The sequence below is a fragment of the Schistocerca cancellata genome, chromosome 4, assembly GCF_023864275.1.
Source record: "Schistocerca cancellata isolate TAMUIC-IGC-003103 chromosome 4, iqSchCanc2.1, whole genome shotgun sequence".
Taxonomy (NCBI): domain Eukaryota; kingdom Metazoa; phylum Arthropoda; class Insecta; order Orthoptera; family Acrididae; genus Schistocerca; species Schistocerca cancellata.
In genome coordinates, this window is record NC_064629.1 from 288011726 (window position 1) to 288035771 (window position 24046).

The window sequence follows — 24046 nt, forward strand, 5'->3', positions numbered from 1 at the left end:
TAATATCTTTCAACGGAAATTGATTATCTGAGACTTGCATTGGTGATGAATGACAATGGATGAAACTCTCATTTCTTTCAATTGATGAATCTATGAACATGGGGCAATTAAGTATAAAACATGAGACTTCTTAAGACTGCTGCTGCCTTATGATGAATGTCATTTTTGGACTAAGTTTAAATTGACTTAATCTTGTATTTTGTGACTCCTTTATTCACACGTTAAACAAAAATGCTGGATGTCAGTGACTTCTACATATTTTGCTTTTCACTAAGACAGTACTTTCTGGTACCACCTACAGAGCACCACTAATTTGAAGATAAGCTTTTAAGTTCCAGTCTGGAATTGAGCTTTTGTGAGTAGATTTCATTCTTTTCACTGTGGAAAAATGTTGCTTGCACAAGTATGCAGTTCTAAAAGATTTATTCTACTATGAAATTTATCATGCAACTGCCTGCCTTGCTGTACATCTATAAGTTATAACTGTTGCAAGCCATCCTGCACTGATGTCTTGTAAATTGATTTTGGTGTGCGTGATCTTGTCTCTGAAGTTCCTAACCAGGTTCATCGATTTACAGAGAGCTACTCTCCACTTTAAGCTCTGCACCATTATGTATAAATATATACTGTTGCGTCTAACACTACAGCAAATGCAACACATAGTCATTCCTTTGAAGACAGCACACAGTTTGCACTTCCACTGTGGTGGACGATTATGTCTGACCGGCACCTTTTACCATGAGCGTTCACTACCCAGCTGACAAGCGAGTGTGAGCACTCGTGCTTGCGTAGCTGCCTCCTGAACAGGCCTGTTGTAGACTGTGTAGCACTATTCTTCTGTCTTCCATCAAGTAAAAAGTTAAATCTCTACTAGACAATGTTATTGTTCAACACATACAAATTATCGTAATTTTTTCTGTTTTCCGTCTTTCCCTTAGTTGCTTTAAATTCATGGATGGATGTACTGTCTATGCAACTAATTGAGGCAGTTTGTTTAGTTGCCATATGTGTTTCACTTCTTTTATTTGGGAAACATCATCAGTGGCCTGTAATACATGTTTCCTTTTATACATACAATGAACATATTATGTGGTAGATATAATATGCTCCTATATTACATTTTGTCGTGTCTTTCTCCTGTTTGTAGCACAAAGTTTGTTATGTGAATTTATCGTTTGGTGTTACTCATGATTTCCAACACGATTAACTTGTGTGTGCTCCTGGAGATGTATTTGTTAGTTTCCATGCACTAGCTGGCTGATTCCTGGCATTCCTTCACCCACATTCGTCACATTGCATATATTACTTGCACTTTCAATTTTTTGTGGTCAACATGTGTGTTTTCAGTGTGTAGCATTGCCAACTGTTGCTGTGTGTTTGTCTGTCATTTGTTTGTGTTGTGGTGTGGTTTGATATTTTTCATTTGTTTTTTGATGTGTGTGTGTGTGTGTGTGTGTGTGTGTGTGTGTGTGTGTGTGTGTGTGTGTGTGTGAGGAGGGGGGGTGTGAGAGAGAGAGAGAGAGAGAGAGAGAAGTGGGAAGGTGATTCTTTAATTATTTATCCTGGTTACATTTCGATTTGTTATTGGTTTGGTGGCTAGCATGATCTCTGTTAAAGTTTTCTTGCGATGTCAGGAGCTCTTTGTTGTGATTATTCACTCTGATAACTTTCATGTCACATTCCATGTTGGATGGTTCATGTCCATGTTTTATCAGGTGTTTGGCGAAGGTAGAAAGGCTATTTTCATAGTTCCAACTTCTTATATGTTCTTTACATCTAGATTTGAAATTCCTGCTTGTCATCCCCAGATATACTGTTTTGCATTCTTGGCACTCTAGCTGGTATGTACCTGCTCCTTGGTATTTATCTGGTTTGTCTGTTGTTTGTAAATGTGATTGGAGTTTGTTTCTTGTTCTGTAAGCTATGTGTAATCCCTGTTTCTTTAGTATTTTTGCTATCTTGTGTGTTGCTTTGTGTTTGTATGTAAGACTGTACCATTTTTCTGTTATTCATGTCATGAGTGTTATTGTTTTGTTATTCCGTGTGTGCTGTAGTGCCTGCGGGGTTCTTTGGTGTTTGTGTTCTCTGCTTGTTTTGATTTTTCTTTAGCCGGATTTTAATTTTTTGTTTTTGTACTATATGGTGGTTGTAACCATTGTTTGTGGCTATGGGTTGACTGTTTGTAATTCTTTTTCATAGTTTTCTTTGCTGAGTCGGTTGTTATTTAGTCTGTGTAACATGTGTCGTAGGACCGCTAATTTTTGATTTGGCGGATGGTTGGATAAACCACGTATAATTACATCTGTAGCTATTGGCTTTCTGAAGATGTTAAATTTGTGTTTATTGTTTCTCTTTATTGTTATATCCAAGAAATGTATTTTCTTTTGTGTTTCTTTTTCCATGACGAATTGATTATTTTTATGTATGTTGTTTATATCTGTATGAAGTTTATCAATTTTCTCTGTTGGTTCATCTACCATACAGATCATGTGGTCTACATATCTATACCAGTAAACAATTTTGTATCCTTTCTTTGTGATGACTGTATCAAAGATCATGTTTCTAAGTGGCTGATGAATATGAATCTTCTTTTAAGTAAAATTCCTTTTCAAATTGGAAGTAATATTGGGATGTGATTGCTTTGAGGGTTTTAGTTATTTCATTAATATTGTCTGTGTGTAGTCTGTTCTATGTCAGTAACATGTCTTCAATTAGTTTTATTGTGCCTGCAGTGCGTATTGAGGTGTACATGTTCTTTATGTCAAGAGAGATGAGTGACGCTGTTTGTGAGATATGTAAGTCTTTTATTTGTGTCGTGAGTTCATTTGTGTTTTTCATTGTTCTGCTGTTTTTCGTTTCAAAATGTTGCATTATGATTTTGTGTATGTGTTTTGCCACATGGTACAATGGTGCATTCATGAAATTAATAACAGACCTCAATGGGATGTAGGGTTTGTGGACCTTGGGATGGCTTCTGAGTGTTGGTGCTTTTGGGGTCCTTCTGTGTGATGTGTTGTTTTTACTTATCTGTGAGTATGTGTCTGATGTCTTTGAGGCTGTTTTTTTTTTATGTATGTCTGGAAGTGTGCTGTTGGATCAGATTTCAGTTTTGTGATATTGTTAGAGGAGATGAAATCTTAACATTTTCTATATATTGTTCTTTATTGATCAGTACTGTGCTGTTCCCTTTATCAGCTCTATTGACTATGATGTTCTTAGCTTGTAGTTTTTCTTTTAATTTCTTGGTGGTGTTTTCTTCTGTTTGAAGTTTTCTGTTTTAATCTTTCTTTGACATGGTGATTGTTATTTATTTATTCATTTCTTCACTAGTTCTTGTGTTAGCCCAATATTTATAGGGTTGTTTCCTTTTTTTTCTTCCTCTGTCGGGATGTTTTCTGTATCTACAATCAGGTTTTCTATGTAGTGGTTATATATTTTTGTACTGATGATGTGTTTGAGCCGTTTCTCTAGTAGCTGTGTTTCTTCCTCTGTGAATTCTGTATCTGTGAGATTTATTAATTTTGAATGAAATTTATGATGGTGGGTGTGTTGCACTTTGTCATGTTCTGTGCATATTGCAGTGTTCTTGCTGTGATTTGTTCAATTTTTTGTATTGTGTTGATCATCACTGTTGGGTTGTGTGACAATTATCACAACAAAAAGCTCCTAACATTGCAAGAAAACTTTCACATACAAAGAGTCATTGCAATGGAAAAGAAGGTACTCAGCAACCAAATCCAAATAAGCAATAACACTCTGATAATGCTGGCCACCAAAACAATAACGAACCGAAATGTAACCAGGATAAATATAAGGGGCATTCAAGAACCCGGTCACTAGTGTAAAGTAATGGTAACGATTTTATTAATTAAAATGTGTAGCTATACACAGTGCACATACTCAAAAATAGTTGCCAAAACTGTGGGCACATTTATCCCATTGCAGCACTAGCCGGTTGATTCCATCCTTGAAGAAGCTAGTAGGCTGCTGCTGGATCCAGACCTGGACCCAGTCACACACTTCATCGTCCGTTGCGAATCGATGTCCGCGAATAGCTTGTTTTAGAGGTCCAAACACATGAAAGTCACACGGTGAAAGTTCGGTACTGTACGGTGGATGTTCTAGCATTCCCCACCGAAACTGCTGCAATGTTGTCTTCACCGCATTGGCTGTGTGTGGATGAGCATTATCATGCGGGAGGATAACACCATTGGACAACATGCCTCGGAGTTTAGACTTGATAGCTCATCTAAGGTTCTGTAAAGTGGCTTGATACCGCTGGGCGTTGATGGTGACTTCCTGTTCCAGGAATTTCACAAGTGGTGGGCCCTTGTGGACAAAAAAGGAAGACATCATGACTTTACTAGAACTAGATTGCTGTGGGAATGGTGAAGTTGCATGTTTCCACTGCTTGCTCTGATGCTCACTTTCCTGTTCAAAATGGTGACACAATGCTTCATCGTCTGTGACAATACGCGACAAAAACCCGTACTCCTCCTCATGATAATGTTGCAGATGATTCAAAGACAGTGCCATTCGAGTACTGCACTGTTTGGTGGTCAGTTGGTGGGGAACACACTGCACGTAGATTTTTCGAAGGTTCAAGTGTTGATGTATTATGGTGTGGGTGGTGCCCATGCTAATACCCAGTAACTGATGGAGCTCGTCCACAGTGATTCTGCGGTTGCCAGAGACTAAAGCATTCACTTCCGCAACCATTTCTGGTGTGCTGTCACGATGAGCCTGTCCAGGACGAGCATCATCTTGCAATGACTCACGCCCCTCAAGGAATTGTTTGCGCCATTCCACAACACTTGAACGACTTAGACTGTACTCACTGTACACAGCCTCGACCAGTCGATACGTTTCATGGCCTCCAGCTCCCTCTGCTGCCAAAAATTGAATCACTCCTTGTTCCTGCTTACTCGTCTGCATGTTTGGTAGTGGATGATAACTTGTATGACCACCTTCTCTTCAGTTTGAAACCACATTGGTGCTATGCAACATCATGCGGTGCACACGTGTCTGTCTCTCTACCAATAGATGGCGCAACCATATCCACATCTATGTGGTTCCACCTTACGTGTAAGGCAAATGCAGACACACTGACCAGGTTTCATTTGAATGAACATCATAATGAATCACCTTACCCCTTACCCCCTTCTCTCTCTCTCTCTCTCTCTCTCTCTCTCTCTCTCTCTCTCTCGTTGATCACAAAAAATGGAAAGTGCAAGTGATATATATGGTGTGACAAATGTGGATGAAAGAACACCAGAAATCGGCCAGCTGGAGTATGAGAACTAATGAATACATCTCAAGGACCACATATGTGAGTTAACAGCACTGGAAATCGTAAGTAACACCGAACGAAAATTCACATTACGAACTTTGTGCTACAAAAGTTGATTTTAACCTAAAAACAAGAGAAAGACTTGGCAAAATGTAATATAGCAACATATTATCTGCCACATAATATGTTTATTGTATGTATAAAAGGAAACTTGTTTTACAGGCCAGTAATGTTGCTTCCCAAATAAAGGAAGCGAAACACATGGTAATTAAACAAACTGCATCAATTAGTTGCATAGATGCTACATACATCCACGAACATACAAATTAGATTATAATCCAGGTATAGATTGGTTTTACATTTGACTGACCACTTTAGATTCTTACTGACAAGTCCTTATTGCTAACAACAAATTCATGAGAAAATATCTGGAATGTAACTGTTAACAGATACGTACATTTTACAATGTTGTTACTACATCTGCTTGGTCAATACAGTACATTCAGTCAGCATTATGCCATCATCAGCTGTCTTTCACCCATTCATATTTTCATAACAAGAGAATCATATCTGTTAAGGCATTTAGCTAGGTGATAACATTGTGAGAGACCATGCCTTCATAGATGGCAATATATAATTCTGAACACACACAAGTCTGTATGACCGATCAAAGCCCTACCAGAACTTCACTGCTTTTCAGTTATACTTTACATGGCATAAACACACTGAAATGAAATGACTGAAACAGTGGGGATAATATCAGTGAAGATACAATGACATGAAATGATGGTAATTCAAACCATTCAGATAGGATGAACCTGTAGTGCAATGAATGTGTAGTAATAACTGAAAATTTGTGATGGATTGGCACTCAGACCCATGTTTCCTGTTTATCAAGAGCAGTCACCTCATCCACTGGTCTTTCTGAGCACATCTCCAAGCCTGGCTTAAACTTCCATTGACACTGATGGTTCCACCTGAGATTCTAAACATTGCAACCAGTGGTTTTTCCATGGGGTTTATAATTAATATTCTTTCCATGTTACATGTCTTTTGTGCTAGTACAGTATGAAATTATTTGTAGATATTTTGTGTAGCATTAACATGCTCTACTTTGCATCTGGAAGTGTTCCAGGTTATACCTACATGCACTGCCATATGTAAACCTGAATGTATTATAAACACAATGAAACATACTTCTAACAATAATATAGAGCCCAAATGAGATCAAATAATTAATAGTTCAGCCTTCAAAGCCCATTTTGTACATAAACCTGTAACTCCTTTTAGAAGGAAGAAAGGTAAGGGCTTAAAATCTTGTTCAACAATGCGATTATTAGAAGCGGTCTTACGCCTTGGCGAAATTTGAACTGCCATTCGCCTGAATGAAAGTCCAGGGCATTACTAATCTGCCACCTCTCTGGGCACTTAATTTCAAAGGCTAAGGCTCAATATAATCAGCACACAATATTCTGTTAGTATTAAACAGCAGTAAAAGTTTTACTCCAACATTTCCTGTAATATATCAAAATGTTCCACTGCAACACCATACCTAAAAAAAACGACTCAAAACATTTATAAGGTTCAGGCTGTAATTTACTTTTTTAAAGATTTGTGCCACTTGACATATACCTGATACAGGTTCAGTGTGCAATTTACCAACATGAACTACTACTCATTCTAAGTGGAAATGCTCATATATATGCTTTTGTCTTACACCAGCTGTAATGACCACATTGAAGATGGGACTTAGTGGTATAATCTTTTGTAGTTTCAGCTTTATATAGAATAATATAATTGGGGAGCATCTGCATTTTCATATCTTCCATTTAGATCTTCCATTATTTATTGATCTGTGAAATAATACAAAAAAAGAATTAGTTTTAGATCATAATGAAATCCTCTTTTCACATGTTTGCTGGACAAATTGCTGAACATGGTATTTTGATGTTTAGATATCCCTGTGTTTTGTTTTAATTCAAAGCTCTAACATTTGCTACCTGATTATTTTCTAGTCTGTAATACCTAAATTCATGCTGGTTTCCAAAGTGCATGCCATACACATTGTCATAAAATGAAAACTGTTTTTCCAAGTGCCTCAAGGCTGAGTACATTCATGTTGTTAGTTCATGCCACTGTATTGGCCTTAACCAAAATTATTCTCTTTGGAATCCTTCAATCAGAAAACCTGTTCGCTTAACACTTTGCATTTTGGTTGTGGAGGAAGGGGAGGGGGGAGAAGATCCATCTGTTATGAAAAGTGAAAACTTAGTGCTGTTTGGTATTTTTTTCAGATACAGAACGTTGCCAGAAGTAAAAATCAGCTTTAATACTGAGCAAGGAGGGGCAGCAATTCATAAACAATAAACTCATATTCAGGAGAAGCAGGAATCAAATACCTATCTGGCAGTCCTGATTTACTATTGTAAGGTTTCCTTAAATTACTTCACACAAATGCCACATGATTCCTACTGTAACACTATAGCTGCTTCTGTTCTCTATTCTTGCATCTTCTGTGGTAGTAATCTGTTTCCAGTCATCTTGCTGTCAATGGAATGGTAAACATTCCATCATCATTGTCTGAACATACCATTGCTGCTCCTCATGTCTGTATTTTGGAAAAATACTATACATACTTTTGGTCTCCTGAATCTTCATGATTCAGCAGCAAGATATATTAGAAACTTAAGAATAATATAAACAAATGTAATAATGGAAAGAACCTGAATGTGTACTGAAGTCAAAATATGGCCAGATATGCTGTATTAGCTGATTAAAGCATTTCTTTTCCAGGATTTAAGTAAATCAACATCAGCCAACTATGTTGCAGAGAAATGTAAAAGGAAAATAGTTCCTCGATCAAGCCCAACTGTCATTAAACATACAGGTAACAAGTCCAATTTCAGTGGATTAACATGTAGTCTCTCTCACATTTAAATAGTATTTATTTTGTTTATAGCAGTTGACTAATTGAATTAACATTATTTCTTTTAAAGCAGTCAAACTGCTGGGTTTAAATCACCATTCCACCATAACATAAGCTTTATTAGAAGTTCATCCTGTACTAGTGATTTGGTGCTGGGCACAAGGAGGATACAGTAGCAAATTGTCAGTCAGCTTTTGCTGAGAAAACCTCATAAATGGGTTACCATGATTTATCTTGGCAAGCTGTGAAGATAAGATACTGGAAAGGTTGATGAACTGATGCCACACATTGTGTCTTGAATTTTTAAAAGTCTAGAGGGGCACTGAGGATTTGAGGACAGAATACAAGTTAATAATGTACGGAAAATTCTGGCTGAGCTTGGCTTGGCCTGGCTGAGGTTTGTTATTGTAGACATGGAATGGCTTGCACACCTACTGCTGCAGTCTGGCCCTGCTTTTCTGGTTTGTTGTTGTGCTATGATTCTATGCGTTTGTGATGCAATGTGACCAGCAAGGAGCTGTGAAGAGTATTTGGTGTGGTTTACATTTACATCTGTCCAAATGCAAGTATTGCTTTGTTTACTGACTTAATGTGACGACAAAGGCATGTTCTTTTAGGGCAGTTTATGAACTATTTGAATCCAATAATTTCTAATAGGTGTACTAGAATGTGATAAGTTTGCATATGGTATATTGTTTTGTTTTGAATGTAAACCAAAAATTGCTGTTGTAGCTTGCCAGCAGCTATCAGTCTGATTGCTTTTGTGTAAAACAAGGCTGATTATAGAGCTGTAGAATTAGATATAAAATTGCATCATTAGAACACTGACAAGCATGCCTTTGGCTGTCAGCGTGTGGGAGTTGCATGTGTTACTGTTGAGCTATTAGCCAGCAATGGGAACAGTATGATGCCGGTGGCCAGAGGGCACGTGAGCGACTGTACAGGTACACGTCTGGGCCATTTGGGGTGACTCTTTGCATCATTTCTCTCTTTACTGGCTAATGTTATGATGCTGTTGTGTGTCTTAGTCATTGTAAAATACTTTCAGTTAGGTAAACTCAAGGAAGATATTATTTCCTTCCTGTGCATGCATACAAAGGTGGAAGTAGATGAGGGGATGGTGTGGTGCACGCTCGTAGGAAAGAAAGTAGTCTGGGTTGTGAGATTCCTTTTGTGGCTTTCCGTCTTTGTAAACTCGTGGACACAACTTGCTGTATTGTATAGATACAATCTTGTCTAATGCATATGTTAACTCAGGGCTCATTCGAAGAACTGGTAGTGTAGGTTCAACCCTCGCTTGGCTGAGGATCCCACATTTTGGTTGGTTGCAGAGCACACATCTGGGAAAAAAATTCAGTTTTCAGTGCACACTTTGTGAACTCCCTCAGCAGGATGTGCAGACAGGCTTCATCCAGTCATGCAAGGAGAAAGAAGCACATTGGGTTTGAAGTTCGTAGGAAGGTGAGAGTGCCTGTATCCATGCTAATCAATGCCATGACCCCAGTGCTATGCATCAAACATATACCGTGGTGCAGCCTCCCATCACAGGACACTCTCACCTGATCATCAATTCTGACAACAAAAACCACAATCCTGATGGTGCCCTCAACTCAGTAAGTGCGCTGAATAATAAAATTACCAGTTTCACTGAAGAAATGTAGTATTTTTATTAGTCTCCATGTGTTTTTAGTTTGCTGTGGTGTAGGCATGGAGTGCATCAAACAGTCATTTTGTTTCCCAGCAACCAGGTCCTACCCTTAGGCAGTAACATCAGGCACTTACTGCAGAAACATCTAGATGATGGCTGACGTTGTTAGAGGGAGGTCATGACATGGGGAGGGATCTGTTCACCTCTGTTAGCTGCCATGACACACCAATCTTCTCGGGACATTGGACATTGTCAGCCTTGTTAATCTCTGACCAGATACATTCCCAGACAACGATATTTCTACCAGAGTGTAGCTTCAAAAGTCAAAAGTATGTAATAGCATTGTGTTCAGGCTGGAGCTATTTGTCACTCAAGAACTACAGGATACTGTTGCTGCCTGTGACATCTTTGCACTTGGATTTGATGAGAGTTTGAATAAGGTTAACTGAAACCAGCAGGTGGATCTGTTTTTCATTTCCGGGATAAGTTTCGATTAAATTTGTCAGATACCCCCTTAGCAGCTTTCTTCTGTACTTCCCTCCAATCTGTGGTCAGAGAAATAATGCAAAATATGTCAAACCCAAAGTCTTGGAGAGACAGGCTATCTTCAAAATAAACGACAACATAAATCTTTTGAGATATCAGAAAGTGGACGTAAAGTATGGAACCAAAAAAGCTCTCAATTAATATGATGTATCAGAGAAAGGTATCTCTGTGTTTTGGAATGAGTTACTTACATTTATGAAGAGTATGGTATTCAAAATTCTGGATCTTGGCATATTCCTTTACAAAGGGCACTATATTTTTAGACCTTGAAGTGGTAATTAATGCCTATCTTTTGAAGAGATGGTTAGACATACCATTGACACATGTCACTACCTTAAATCACTATGGTAACCTGTGAGTTCCAAGATGTTTTTAGAGATCAGGTCAGTAAAGGAAATCCACAAAGAAATTTATGGGGATGATGATCGCTTCAATCAGTTCTGGGGATAAGAGTGGACATGAAAATTTAAGAGATTCATCAAGCTAGCTTGGATTCCTTTCCATAGCAATACCAGCCTTGAAAAATATTTCTCTGACAACTCCTCCATTCATTTTGAAAATCTGACTGACATCTCTCTAATAGCCCTTCATACAGTTCATGATGTGGTCAGGGTCATGATGGGTGTTGGATCTGTGCTCATCACAAAGCAGTTAATCCATTGCTTCTAAAATGCATGTGGTAAGTGCAGTAAACCATTAGTGGAGAAAAGAGCAGTTGAGAAGACCTCAAAATAAAATGAGAGAAGTAGGAAAGAGCTTAGAGAAAAGCTATGAGAGCTCCAAAGTAAGAAAACAAAAATTGTGGAAAGTGCTTAGAAAGAGGTTTCTCAGATTGAAGTAGTAGTTCTATCGCTAAAAAATACTTGCTTGTGTCTTCATTTAATATACATGTATGTTTCCTTGCCAAATTATTTTGTTACTGTTCTTTCCATAATTGTTTTTTACACATTGTATTTGAATTTTATTGTTCGATCTCTGGAAAAAGTGTAATATTTTACTAAATGCTCTTTGTTATTATGTCAGTGTGTGCTGCCAACAGCTGTTTATTCCTGGTAGAAATGTATTATTAATAATATTTTACTTCCTTTGCAACCTACTCTCATTCTGGTTTTCCAATAAATTTTTTTTGTATTAATTACGGCGCACAATTCTGTTCAAGAATGAATTTTTCACTCTGCAGTGGAGTGTGTACAGTGGAGTGTGCACTGATATGAGACTTCCTGAAAGATTAAAACTTTGTACCCAACTGGAACTCAAACCCAAGATCTTCACCTTTCACGGGCAGGTGCTTTACCAACTGAGATACCTAAATACAACTCACAACCCTTCCTCACAGTTTTATTTCCACCAGTACGTCTTCTACCTTCCAAAATTTGCAGAAGTTTTCCTGCATGCTTTGTGGGAATAGCACTCGTGGAGGAAAGGCAAAAGTCCCTTGTTAGAGTCCTGCTCCAGCACACAGTTTTAATATGCGAGGAAGTTTAACTTAATTCTGTTATTGGATCCTTGTAGATTAGTTTCTTGGTTAAAATATACCACATTAATTTTAAGCATTTTTTTTCTGTTAAGCCCCCATTATGTTCCTATATATTTCAATGAAATTTGAAGAATTTTGTCTTGAAATTAATTAGGGACTAAGCACAATTTGACCGTGGAAAAAGACAAATTGTTGTGGAAAACTTGAAACTGTGTTTCTTTTAACCTTAATTTTCAAGAGTTGCATTTATTTTTCACTAAACAAAAAGCACTGTAATCGATTAAGTACCTCAATGTTGGACGGCATTTAGACTTATAAAAAGTGAGTTTGGATTTTTGTATCCTATCTGATTAGAGACTAGGTTGGCTTCCATCATATAGAAATTTGCATAAGAGAACACCACAAATATTCTTATGCACAGATGGCGAGGAACAAATGGTTCAAATGGCTCTGAGCACTATGGGACAACTTCGGAGGTCATCAGTCCCCTAGAACTTAGAACTAGTTAAACCTAACTAACCTAAGGACATCACACACATCCATGCCCAAGGCAGGATTCGAACCTGCGACCGTAGCCGTCGCGCGGTTCCAGACTGTAGCACCTAGAACCGCTCGGCCTCTCCGGCCGGCGGTGAGGAACACCCTAGTCATAGGAGCTGCTGTTTTATAGCACATTTGTGTAGTATACAGTAGATGGGCAATATTCTGTATAAATTGAAACACGTTAACTGCCTTGTAATGCCTACCTGATGTCCACCATACAGCATTCAGCATAATGCGAACACACAACATGTCGTCTAGATTCCAAGCTTTTATGGTGATCCACACAAATAAAACCTTCCATCATAGGATTTAGTCAGATCCAATATGTATTTGAAGATATATTATAAAAGGGATGATCTAGTTTTAATCTGAAAATGCCTGAAATTGTGAATTTTTGTGAATTGTGTTTTAGTCATCTCATGACGTACATTTGCAATCCATTTGGTTTGCATACAGGAGACATGTCAAAAATTTATAAAACAATTACAATGATTTTTACATTAATAAATAATAGCACTGTAATAAATAACAACACTATAATAAATAACAACACTATAAGGATAACACATTGTACCCAGCTCAAATTTCCAGTTTGTCCCACATGAATTCATCCACTAAGTAATAACACTTCAGTGTCAGTACCTTGTATAGCTTTCTTTTAAGTGAACCTAAATTCATCTGCATTAACTTGTTCCCTTTTAATTTATTACAAATTTTCGTTCCCATGTATTGAGGTCTCTGGGCATGTAGTCTGAGGCGGTGGGTGGGGAGCATAAAATTTTCTTTGTTTCTGGTATCATGTGAATGGACAAAATAGTTTCCCTCAAATAATTCATGTCTGGTGTACAAAAATATAATAATCTTATATATGTATAAGGATGGCAGAGTTAATATTTTAAGTTTTCTAAATAATAGTCGACATGGTTCTTTGTGATTTGAAGTGCACATATTTCGTATTATTATTATTATTATTATTATTTTTTTTTTTTTATCCGCACTAAGTTTGTTGAGTTACCCCAAAAAACAATACCATACCTAATAATGGATTCGAAGTAGCTTGTATATGCTACATTTCGTGTGGCCATGTCAGTTGCAGTTGACAAGAACGCCTTGCCAACCTTGTGTGCAAAACTTAGGACAAAAGTAGCTTTTGAATGATGTGCCACTGCCAAGTAATGTAGACTGATGAAAGTTGGCTCATACATAAAGAACTGTTGCAGTATGTGCAGAAGAAATGCAGAATGAGGTGACACTGTTATTCAAAGACAGTAGTTACACCATGATTCAGAATGGTCTCCTGGACATTACAGAAGGCAGGACATGGTTCTTAATAGGTTGTGTGAGCACCTTGGATGGCAATGCATGCTGTGCAATGTACTCCCATGCTGGCCACAAGGTTGGCAGGCGTTCGTGTGGTAGGGCATTCCATTTCTCCATCATGCAATCGACTATTGCTGAATGGTCTTCGGTGCATGTAGACATGCTGAAACACATCTCCCAAAGACATTCAATGCTTGCTCAAGTCTGGGAACAAGCAAGCCAGTCCGTTCAACAGACATCCTCTCATTCCAACAGCTACTCCATCTGGGCTGTTCAATGCAGTCACACTTAGTTATCCATAAAACTGAAGTCAGGGCTGAATATGCACCCCTGAAAAGACACACAGAGGGAAAAAGTACAGTGTCAGAATTATCTTGACCAGTGAGTGTATCCTGTTCAAAGATTTGGAGATCACTATGCCCATGCGACATTATGCCTCCCCACACCATAATACCTGGGCCACGAAAACAATCATGTCTGACAATGTTCCTGGATGCACTAAATGTTCCTACCTCTTGCCATGTGAGAGTACATCCAGAATCACTACTCAGACTGAGTCTGTCCAGGTGACTACTATCTGGAATAAAGTTTTAACTATGGCTTCTTACATCTCGTTGATTACAGGCATGATGAACATGAAATTTAGACACAGTAAATTAACAGAATAAGGTTTTCCAACATAACATACCATTCAACATGCAGCTTTCTATGTGTGTCCAGAAAATGTCTCCAGTTTGTTCCCCCTACATGGGAAACACATTTATTGGCAATGAATGTCACATTGATCGAAATGCTGGACTTGCAGCTAGTTTTCAACGTAATCACAGTTGTGATCAATGCACATTTGCATGTGTTATGGTATTTTTCATATATCCTTGTCATAGAACTCATCCCACCATGCTGTGTGCGTAGTGCTGGACCTTGTTTTTCAACTTGTCATTGGTCTGGAAATACATTCCACCCCGGTATGACTTCAGCCCGGGAAATAGATGAGAATCACAAAGTACTAACTCAGGGCTGTAGGGGGATGAGTGAGGGTATCCCATCTGAATTGGGTCAGGAGATCTGCTATTCCATGGGCAGTATGGGGATGAGCATTGTCGTGGTGAAAACACTCCCTTCGTCAGCAGTCTCCTCCTACAATTTTGAAAGCCATGCTAACAGTAGCAAGCAGCATTTATTGTTGTGCCGGTAAGCATAAACTCACGTAACAATACACCTTTTCTCTGCCAGAACACAGTGGCAATCACTTTGCCGACAGACAATGTTTGTTTGAACTTCTGTGGCCTGAATGTTGCCACTGACTAGACTTTTCCATAGTTTTAGGTGTTGTGTAGTGTACTTAGGTGTTGTTGCCAGTGACAACTGAATCCAAAAATTCCTTGTCCTGTTGTGCGTAGTACCCCGGGAATCTGTGGGCCGCTTCAACATGTCGCCGTTTACAATCTTCGGTGAGCATTTCGGCGACCCACTTTGCACACACTTTGTGATAATGCAAGTGTTCAGTCAAAATATTGTCACTTGTACTCTTACTGACTTCAGGGATCCGTTCACACAGCTCACAAACTGTCACGTGCCGATCTTCAGACATTTGTTTCTCCACTTTTGCAATTGTTTTGGCTGAAATCGAAGGCTGACCAAATACATCTATACGTCCATCCGTGAACTCTCCAACCCATTTCCCATTTCTTGACATCTGTACACAGTGGCCCATAGAGTTTACATACCTAACAATGGATGTCAATGGGGGTACTGCTCTCGGCACTCAAAACAGGATCACTGCATGCAACCTGCACCTGGTGAGAGAAACGAGGGGGAGCTCAGTCATGAATGGCTGCTCAGTCAAGACCAAGTGTCACAGTGGGTTCGGGTTGGTGAGGATTTGCAAGTGGAGGTGGGGGGGGATGGGGGGGGGGGGGGGGGGGGGTATTCGATATGTTGCCTATATATGGTGTCGGAATGGGAGATTGGAATACGGGTAACTGTATATGCAACAAACTGTTCCCATAAATGATAAATGTCTATACATACATATATTTCAGCACAACGAAAGATACACATACACACTGTACAAGGTACAAAGGCTGATTGGAACATTAACATGACGGCTCGTCAGAGCAGTAAGAGTAAAGAGTAAAAGATCATGCTTTACAGCAGCACCCCCCCCCCCCACCCCTCCCCCCTCAAAGGGGCCGAGGGATGGAGGTTGCAGGGGTTGTCTAACGAAATCGTCCCTGAGCATAACGTGGGGGCATGTGTTGGGTGCAGTTGGCATGTAAGTGTCTGGCGGGGAATGACTGACAGGTGGGTGTAGCTGTGCATGTCTGAAGTGGGTGCACATTCTACTAATAAAGTCTGGGGAGGTGGGAAAACCCTGGGGTGCTTGAGGCAGGATAAGTTCCCCAGGTAGAACCAGCTTCTCACCGAAAACAAATTTGGAGATGGTTCCCTGTAAGCCAGGTTTAAAGTTTGAACAGAGACCAAGGAACCGCCTCAGACCAGAGGCAGTCATACTCAGTCAACTGCCTCGGACCTGAGTGCTGTTTTTAGAGTGCCGTGCCATCGTTCCACTAAACTGTTGCTTTGCGAGTGGTAGGCTGTTGTATGAATTTTTTTCATACCGCAAAGGTTACATAGAATTGTGAAAAGTGCAGACTTGAACTGTCAATCCTTGTTGGTGGTGATGGTGGAAGGGCAATCGAACCTATCGATCCATGATGAGACAAATCCTGTGGCCACGGTTTGTGCTGTGATGTTGGGTAAAGGAACAGCTTCCATCCAAGGAGACATGCGGTCAATTGTGGATAGGATATATCTGTGGCCTTCTGACGGTGGCAGAGGGCCGATAAGGTCGATTGTACATGACGAAAACATTCTCTCGGAATGTCAAACTTGCCAAGGGGGGGAAGAAGTGTGGCATCCGATTTTGTTGCCTTGGCAGGAAATGCAGCTGCATGCTCAGGTCTGACAGTCCTGCTTAACATTTTTCCAAACAAAACTCTTGGTGACAAGGTGTGTGGTGGCGCGGACTCCAGGGTGGGCGAGGTTATGTCTTCACAACGTGGAAGGGAGCAACGACCGCAGAGTGCCGGTAGAAGAGTCGCACCACACTTCGTCTGAGATGCCGGGGAACTTGGCTTTGGTAAACACAAGCGATGTCTGAGGATCCGTGATGAGAGCTTGAGATTGCTCGTCAGAGGCCTGGAGAGTGGCGAGGTTGGGTAAGTCGATGATGCGTGAGACAGTATTGATCCTCCAAAAGAAATCAGCAGGGATGTTTTCCGTGCCTTTGATGAAGCGTAAGTCCATAGTAAATTGAGAGACCAGGTTGAAGTGCCGGAAATCCCAAAGGGGTGGATCCTCGTGAGGGTTGCAGAAGGCGTCCGCCAGTGGTTTGTGGTCAGTAAGGATGAAGAAAGAATGGCCCTCGATGTCAGGGCAAAAGTGTTTGACGGCTTCATAGACTGCCAGAAGTTCTCTATCAAAAGTGGAATATTTCTTCTGTGCTGTAGACAGTTTTTTAGAGAAGAAATGAAGGGGTGAAACCGTGTCACCTTTGTGTTGCTGTAATACTGCCCTGACTGTGGTGTCACTGGCGTCCATAGTGATGAACAACTCGGCAGACGGATCGGGGTGGGCAAGTATGACGGCGTGAGCTAACACTGTCTTAAGCGCCCAGAAGGCCTCTATCATAGGTTCAGTCCAACTGAGTGGCTTAAGGCCCAAAGTCCGTTTGCCGGACAATGAGTCTGCCAGCGGGGCATGCATGGTGGTGGCAGAAGGTAGATATCGGCGGTAGTAATTTATAGTATTCAGGAAACGTCAGAGTTCTTTGTACATAGCCAGGGGTGGCTATGACTTGATAGCCTGCACGTGGGATTTGGGAGGCTGTATTCCGTCTGCAGAGATGGTGTAACCCCAAAAGTCACAGAAGACTGGCACAATTGGAATTTATCTTTGTTGACCTCGACACTGTTGGAGTTCAAGGTCTGGAGGACCTGGGATAAATGATCTTAGTGGTCCTCAGTCGACTTGCTGAAAATGAGGATGTCATCCAGGTGTGCAAAGCACAACTCGAACTGTTGTAAGATTGAGTCAATAAAACGTTGCCACATTTGTGCCACATTCTTTAAGCCGAATGGCATGAAGTTGTATTGGAACAAACAGAGCAGCTTGATTATAGCAGTTTTTGGAATCTGGTGATAGGCAGTGAAGATTGTGGCGCCCAATAACATATGGGTAAAATCATTTATGTTCGGCACTGGGTAATTGTCCATGATGGTACGAGCACTTAAGCATCTGTAATCACCACACATTTGAAAAGAACTGTCGGGTTTGGTGACGAGGTGAATCAGTGAAGACCAATTGCTGTCCGATGGCTGTAGAATGCCTGCCTCCAGAAGTTCGTTAATTTGCTGCCAGGCCGCGTGAAACTTAATGGGGTTGAGGAGTCTAACCTTGTGCCTAATACGAGGGCCGGCAGTGGTAATTATCTTGAGTGTCATTCTGTCAGTGACGGATGCTGAGAACTGCACACGAGGCTGAGTGACGTCCTGACGTGAAGTTTTGGGACAAGTGGGGCGCGATGAGGTGTAGCTATTAGCATGAGTGGGAGAAGGCAGCACGAAAGTCACATGCCTATTATGTGAGCGTGGCGTGCGCTTGTTTGGAGAGGTCGGCTGCACGTGTGGCACGGAGTGGATCGGGGCGTGTGGCGACTGTCTGTTGTTAGCTTTGCCTTGAGTAACCAGCATGGGCGAGAGAGGCGTTGGCGTCACGCCAGGAACGGCGATGGCCGGCGAATCACGTGGTTGGAGCGTGAGAGGCGGGGAATGTTTACCAACACGCGAGGCGGCTACCTGTGCGGTGGGCGTGTTCGCATTGCGCTCTCCTACCACTGGACAGCAGGCCTTCCAAAATAAGCTGAAACCACCCTCGTCCCCCTCTCTCCATCCTCCCTGGCCGTCTGCTGAAGCTACTTCCTTTATACGAGGACAACCCCATTTCATGGTTGAAACACATGGCACTGCACGTAGCGGGCATGTGGTGGGTGCAGAGATCACTGATCACGAATCGTCACACACAATGAATGTTTTTGAACTAACCTGATGAATGTCCGTGCTGGTGTCTGCTGATGAAGGTCGATCAGGTGAAGGAACTGTGGTTTGCAGTTGCAGCAGCAAGGTACGAACTGTGGTGAACTCGTTGAAAGTGTGAGCAATGCGTTGTTTCAGCTCGTCATTTTGCCGACGGAGTTGGGCTGCTGCATCGTACTCAGACAGTAGATTAGTGATGCAGGTCACAGTTTTGTCCATGAGGGTGGAGCACTTGCGAACCAAATTACATGTCGCAATGGAAATGGAACGACGAGCATAAGTCCCTGAGCACGGTATCTGAGTGGCGGAAGGGTGGTGTAGCACTGAACCTTGGACTATGTTCGGGGAGAGTTTTTTGTAATGGGACAAGAAATCCATACCGAGAATTGGTTCGTCAACGTCGGCGATGTAAGAAGTCCATGGGAAACATAGAGAAGCAGATAGATGCACCATAACTTTAGCAGAGCCGATAGTTTGTAATGTTGATGCTTTGACAGCGCGTAGAAGCGACTTCGTCAGTGAAAAAACAGGAGGAGCCAATGATGTAGATATGATGGACACATCAGAACCTGTGTCGACTAGGAAAAAGAGCCGCGACGAAATGTCAGTCACGTATAAATGACCGCTCCGCCGAGAGGATGGTTGGATGGAGGGCAATGTTTGAAGATGCCTGTGAAGTTCCCCGCAGGAATCGGCGTCTTTTAGATCCTGCGGTCGGTGTTTGGGTGCTGGCAAGGTAATCTGCACTTCTTGGCCTCATCCCTGATAATCTAGTGGTACCAACAGTACGGATGAGCCAGATGTGGCGGTGGCGGTGGTTGTGAGAGCGGAGGTGGTTTGTCCTCGCTGATCTGTTCCGGAATGCTGTTCCAGAATGTAAACCGGGACAGATGGCGTGTGTGCAATTCTTGAGTGCTCGGAAAGGGGAGAGTGTGAACGAGTACTGCCTGGTGGTGTAGATGGTGTAGAGGCAGAACAAGCCCTACCTCTGCCCGCAGACGGCCGGTAAACAGGCGGCGTAGTGCCAACCAGCGGTGAGAGGTGTGCTGGTTGTTTTTGTCATAGTGGTGCATACAGCTGATCTGTGATGCGAAGACGAGAGCCGATAGACTCGAAGGAGTGCGGTAGCAAGTGTATCTGCTGGTCGGTAGGTAACTTGGCAGACCATACCGCCCACAGGGTAAAGTCCAGCATCGTGTGTTGTGTGTTCACACACAAGTAGCCAAAGGCAATGCCAGAGTTGTGATGGAGTGCGGTCCCGCAGGTGTTCCTCATACATGATCTTGATTATTAATTCCTGTGGCGAGCAGGCAAGTCGGTCCAATATTGTCTTCTTGGCAAACTCATATTTTCGTGGCAGTAGTGGCAAAAGGAGGAGGTCACAAATTAAATCTGAGTGGTCATGGGGTTGAGTGGCGAGACATAGAAATTTACAGTTGTCGTCGGTCACCTGATATAACTAGAAAAGGTGTTCCACAAGCACGAACCATGAAATGGGGTTGTCCTCGTATAAAGGAAGTAGCTTCAGCAGACGGCCAGGGAGGATGGAGAGGGGGGGACGAGGGTGGTTTCAGCTTATTTTGGAAGGCCTGCTGTCCAGTGGTAGGATAGGCTGTCCTGTAACCCGACACGACTGGGTCACGTCCCGAACAATGGCCAGTTGCAATGTCGTTGATGAATCACGGAAGCACGACGCAGCAGGCATGGTCGGTACCATGGGAACGAATGGATGAACGGTGCGTGAGGTAGGCCTGTAAACTGGACCGGAGGTTAAAGGCATAGTACTTAAATTTTCCACTTCGGAAATGACCTGGAAAGCCGCTGCGGCAGGTGCAGACGGTACTGCGGAAAGAGCAAGCGGCTGTATGGTCGGAACTGGGGCCCCCGTGAGTGAGGGAGGGGGGGGGGGGGAGGGCAGGGGGGAGGGTGGTCTAGCACTTGGTGTGGCAACAGCAAGAGTTTTCTGTGCACATCGAAAACGCACCCCTTGTGGTAGGACCATAAATCACTGGTTAAACCTGCTGGCGGTCACATTGTTGTGGTACAACGTTCCTGGATGGTGAAGCGCCGTCGGGTGTGCTCAAACCCACGTGATCGAGAAACTGGGTGACAGATCTGGTGGTTGAGCCTGGCGAACTTGATGTATAAAAATGTCGGTTATTAAATTGTGAGGAAGGCAAAACTGACATAGCTTGATAGCAGTTGACCGCGTGTGCGTTTTGCACTAATGGCGGCATTGCACACGGCACTACTGTAACCGATGTTGCGGCACGTAGGGGATCAAAGCACATGTGCGAATTTGGGTCCCTTTGAACACTACACGAGCGATCGATCATTGCCCGATTCTGGAAATTGTCCACTTCACCTTTCACATGTTTGCATGCACAGTCTGGTGATGAATGTGAAACCTGTTGATTCCACATGGCTGGCACAGAAGTCGCGGAAGATGTAATCATGTCGGGGTCACCAATATGGGAAACAGGAATACGGATAACTGTATAAGCAACAAATTGTTCCATAAATGTCTATAATACATATATTTCAGCACAAAGAAAGATACACGTGTACACTGTAGAAGGTACAAAGGCTGACTGGAACATTAACATGGCGGCTCGTCAGAGCAGTTAGAGTTCAAAGATCATGCTTTATGTGATCGATATGACCTACCGACGCCAAATCGTTATATATGTGAGTTTTTGTTTAGTTTGCGTTTCTTGCTGACGTGTTATTTCATTACGTATTTTTGATTTTAATGGTGTGGTATTTTTGTCATATATCTGCTGAACCAATTTTGCGTTTTAACCATTCTGTAGTGCCACATATTTTAAAGTTTTTTTATTTCTTTATGTATTGCTTCTTGTTCTAGTGGGAGGTTTATTATCCTATTGATCGTGGCATGAAAGTAGGCATATTTATGTGCTTTTGGGTGGCACGAAGTAGCGTGTATAATGTTATCTGTTGTGATAGGTTTTTGGTATATTTCGAATTTGTGTGTATTTTCAATATTTTTTATGGTAAGGTCTAGAAAGTTTATTGCTTTGTTGTTTTCTAGTTACATTGTAAATTTCATTTTTGGATGTAGTGCATTTAGTGCATTGTGTATTAGCTGGATGTCTGTGGTATTTCTATCAAGTAGCATTAGGGTGTCATCAACATATCTATCGCAATATAATTTTTTTTTAAATAATGGGTGTGTGTTGTTGAAAAGTTTTTCTTCTAATGAATTTAAGAATATATCTGCTGTAGTTCCTGCAGTTTGTGTGTAGAATTTTTCATTAAACAAGAAGTAATTTTGATCTAGTATCAATTTGAGTAATTCTATGATTTCTTTAGTGCCCATTACTGAAGTTTTCCTGTATTGTAATAAATTATTTTCAATTATGATTATTATTTTGTTGACTGGGATGTTAGTGTAGAGGTTTGTTATATGAAAGGAAATAAGTTTTCCATTTGTTGGTATTTTTATGTCTTGTAGTTTTTTGCTAATGATCTTGAGTTTATCATATAGTTTGTCTTGTATTTATAATATTTTTTTTTAGTATGTTGTTTAGTTTTTGACTAACGAGATATGTTGGGCTATCAATGCTATTCACCACTAGGCGGATAGAAACTAATGGTTTATGTATTTTGGGTTGTCCATGTAGCCTTGGTGGTGTAGGGTTCATTACTATACACGATTTTTTTTCGTAATCACAGTCTGGAACCATGCAACCGCTACGGTCGCAGGTTCGAATCCTGCCTCGGGCGTGGATGTGTGTGATGTCCTTAGGTTAGTTAGGTTTAAGTACTTCTAAGTTCTAGGCGACTGATCACCTCAGATGTTAAGTCCCATAGTGCTCAGAACCATTTCTTTCGTAATCTGTTAGGATCATGTTACATTTTTTTTGACAGTTTTCCTTGAGGCTACCATCTGCCCTACAAAATAGTATATAATAAAACCATTACTTTCAGATCGCCTGATGATGGTAGTAGTGCTGAAACAGGTCTGTCATGATTAAATAAACATCTAAAAAATGAAGCAGCTTTTTTGACTTAATTCATAATGTGTTTACATGACAAATCGTGCTGCGGGCCCATTGGAAACAAAATTTTTGAAATAAATTGTAGGAGCTCTAAAACTGATATTAAAAAACTGTTCCACACACTTGCTTATCTGATTACTAAGAATTACCTACCACAATATGAAAGTTGTAAGTAAAGTAATTTTTGTGAAAATGTTTCTTGCGTGATAGTATGTGTTGCGAAAATTTCCAACAATTCCATGATCAAATTTTTTGAGGAAAAAATTCCAGAATGCAGCCCATAACGTAATTACCTAACGTGTAAAATTTGGTTCTATTATCTTTCAAACACCAAAAACTGTGTTAGATTATGTAAACACATCCATTTTCTCCTACGTCCCCCCATAATGTGTTGGAAGATATGGAACTGCAATTGGAAATTCCTTTTAATTTTGTTCCAGGCCGTACAGTTCTACCTACAAAGCAATGGAAACAAAATGGCGAATCGGAAGGAGAGGTTTCAGTTTTGCTTACTTCGGAAGCCGTTCGTTCAAATACATTGAAAAGCACAAGGAAGAAGAAATGAATATCATATTTTACGGATATTAAAAAATAGATTTCGCATGTGTGTGTGTGTGTGTGTGTGTGTGTGTGTGTGCGCGCGCGCTCTTTAATAAGAATTTTGTCATATTTTTGTTTTTTATTTATTTATTTTTTTCATTCTTGATTTTTGTCTTATTTCATTGCTTTTTGGTGTTAATACTGGAAAAATATATATCACTATCATTTACATTTTAGTTATTCAACATTGTGCATCATTTATTTCCAATACTCTGAGGAGAAAAAAAGAGTATTTACATAAAGTTAAAGAAAAACTAACTTTAATTATAGGTAGCACTTTCACTAAGTATGTCTGACAGTTTTTTAAGGACAGAATGGTCATAATTTCGAAGTTCACTTCCAAGAAACTGAGTTGCTGATCTATTTACATTTCACCGTTGTGGGCAAATAACTACTCACTATATATAATTTAGCATGAAAGCCAAATGTCATACCTTCAGTGCCAAAAGTGCAAATTGAAACCTAAGAAATATTGCTGCCTGCATGTGTTGAAAATGTCTGAACATATAAAGTTGCTTTTCAGCCAAATTCTTATGAGATTTGTATCCATTCAGAATATTGACTATGGAGAGATTGCT

At 40.8% G+C, this 24046-nt stretch overlaps 1 protein-coding gene across 3 annotated transcripts in view; it reads left to right on the forward strand.

Moving 5' to 3' along the window:
• The window catches only part of LOC126184521 (uncharacterized), a 245265-nt gene extending 221811 nt beyond the window's left edge, over positions 1-23454 (forward strand). For all 3 annotated transcript variants that reach the window (XM_049926920.1, XM_049926918.1, XM_049926921.1), the window contains 2 exons: positions 8084-8177; positions 23309-23454. In XM_049926920.1, the coding sequence (XP_049782877.1) occupies positions 8084-8177; positions 23309-23433 (219 nt within the window). In that variant the 3' untranslated portion in view covers positions 23434-23454. The remainder of the gene's footprint in view (positions 1-8083; positions 8178-23308) is intronic.
• Positions 23455-24046: the final 592 nt, after the last annotated feature.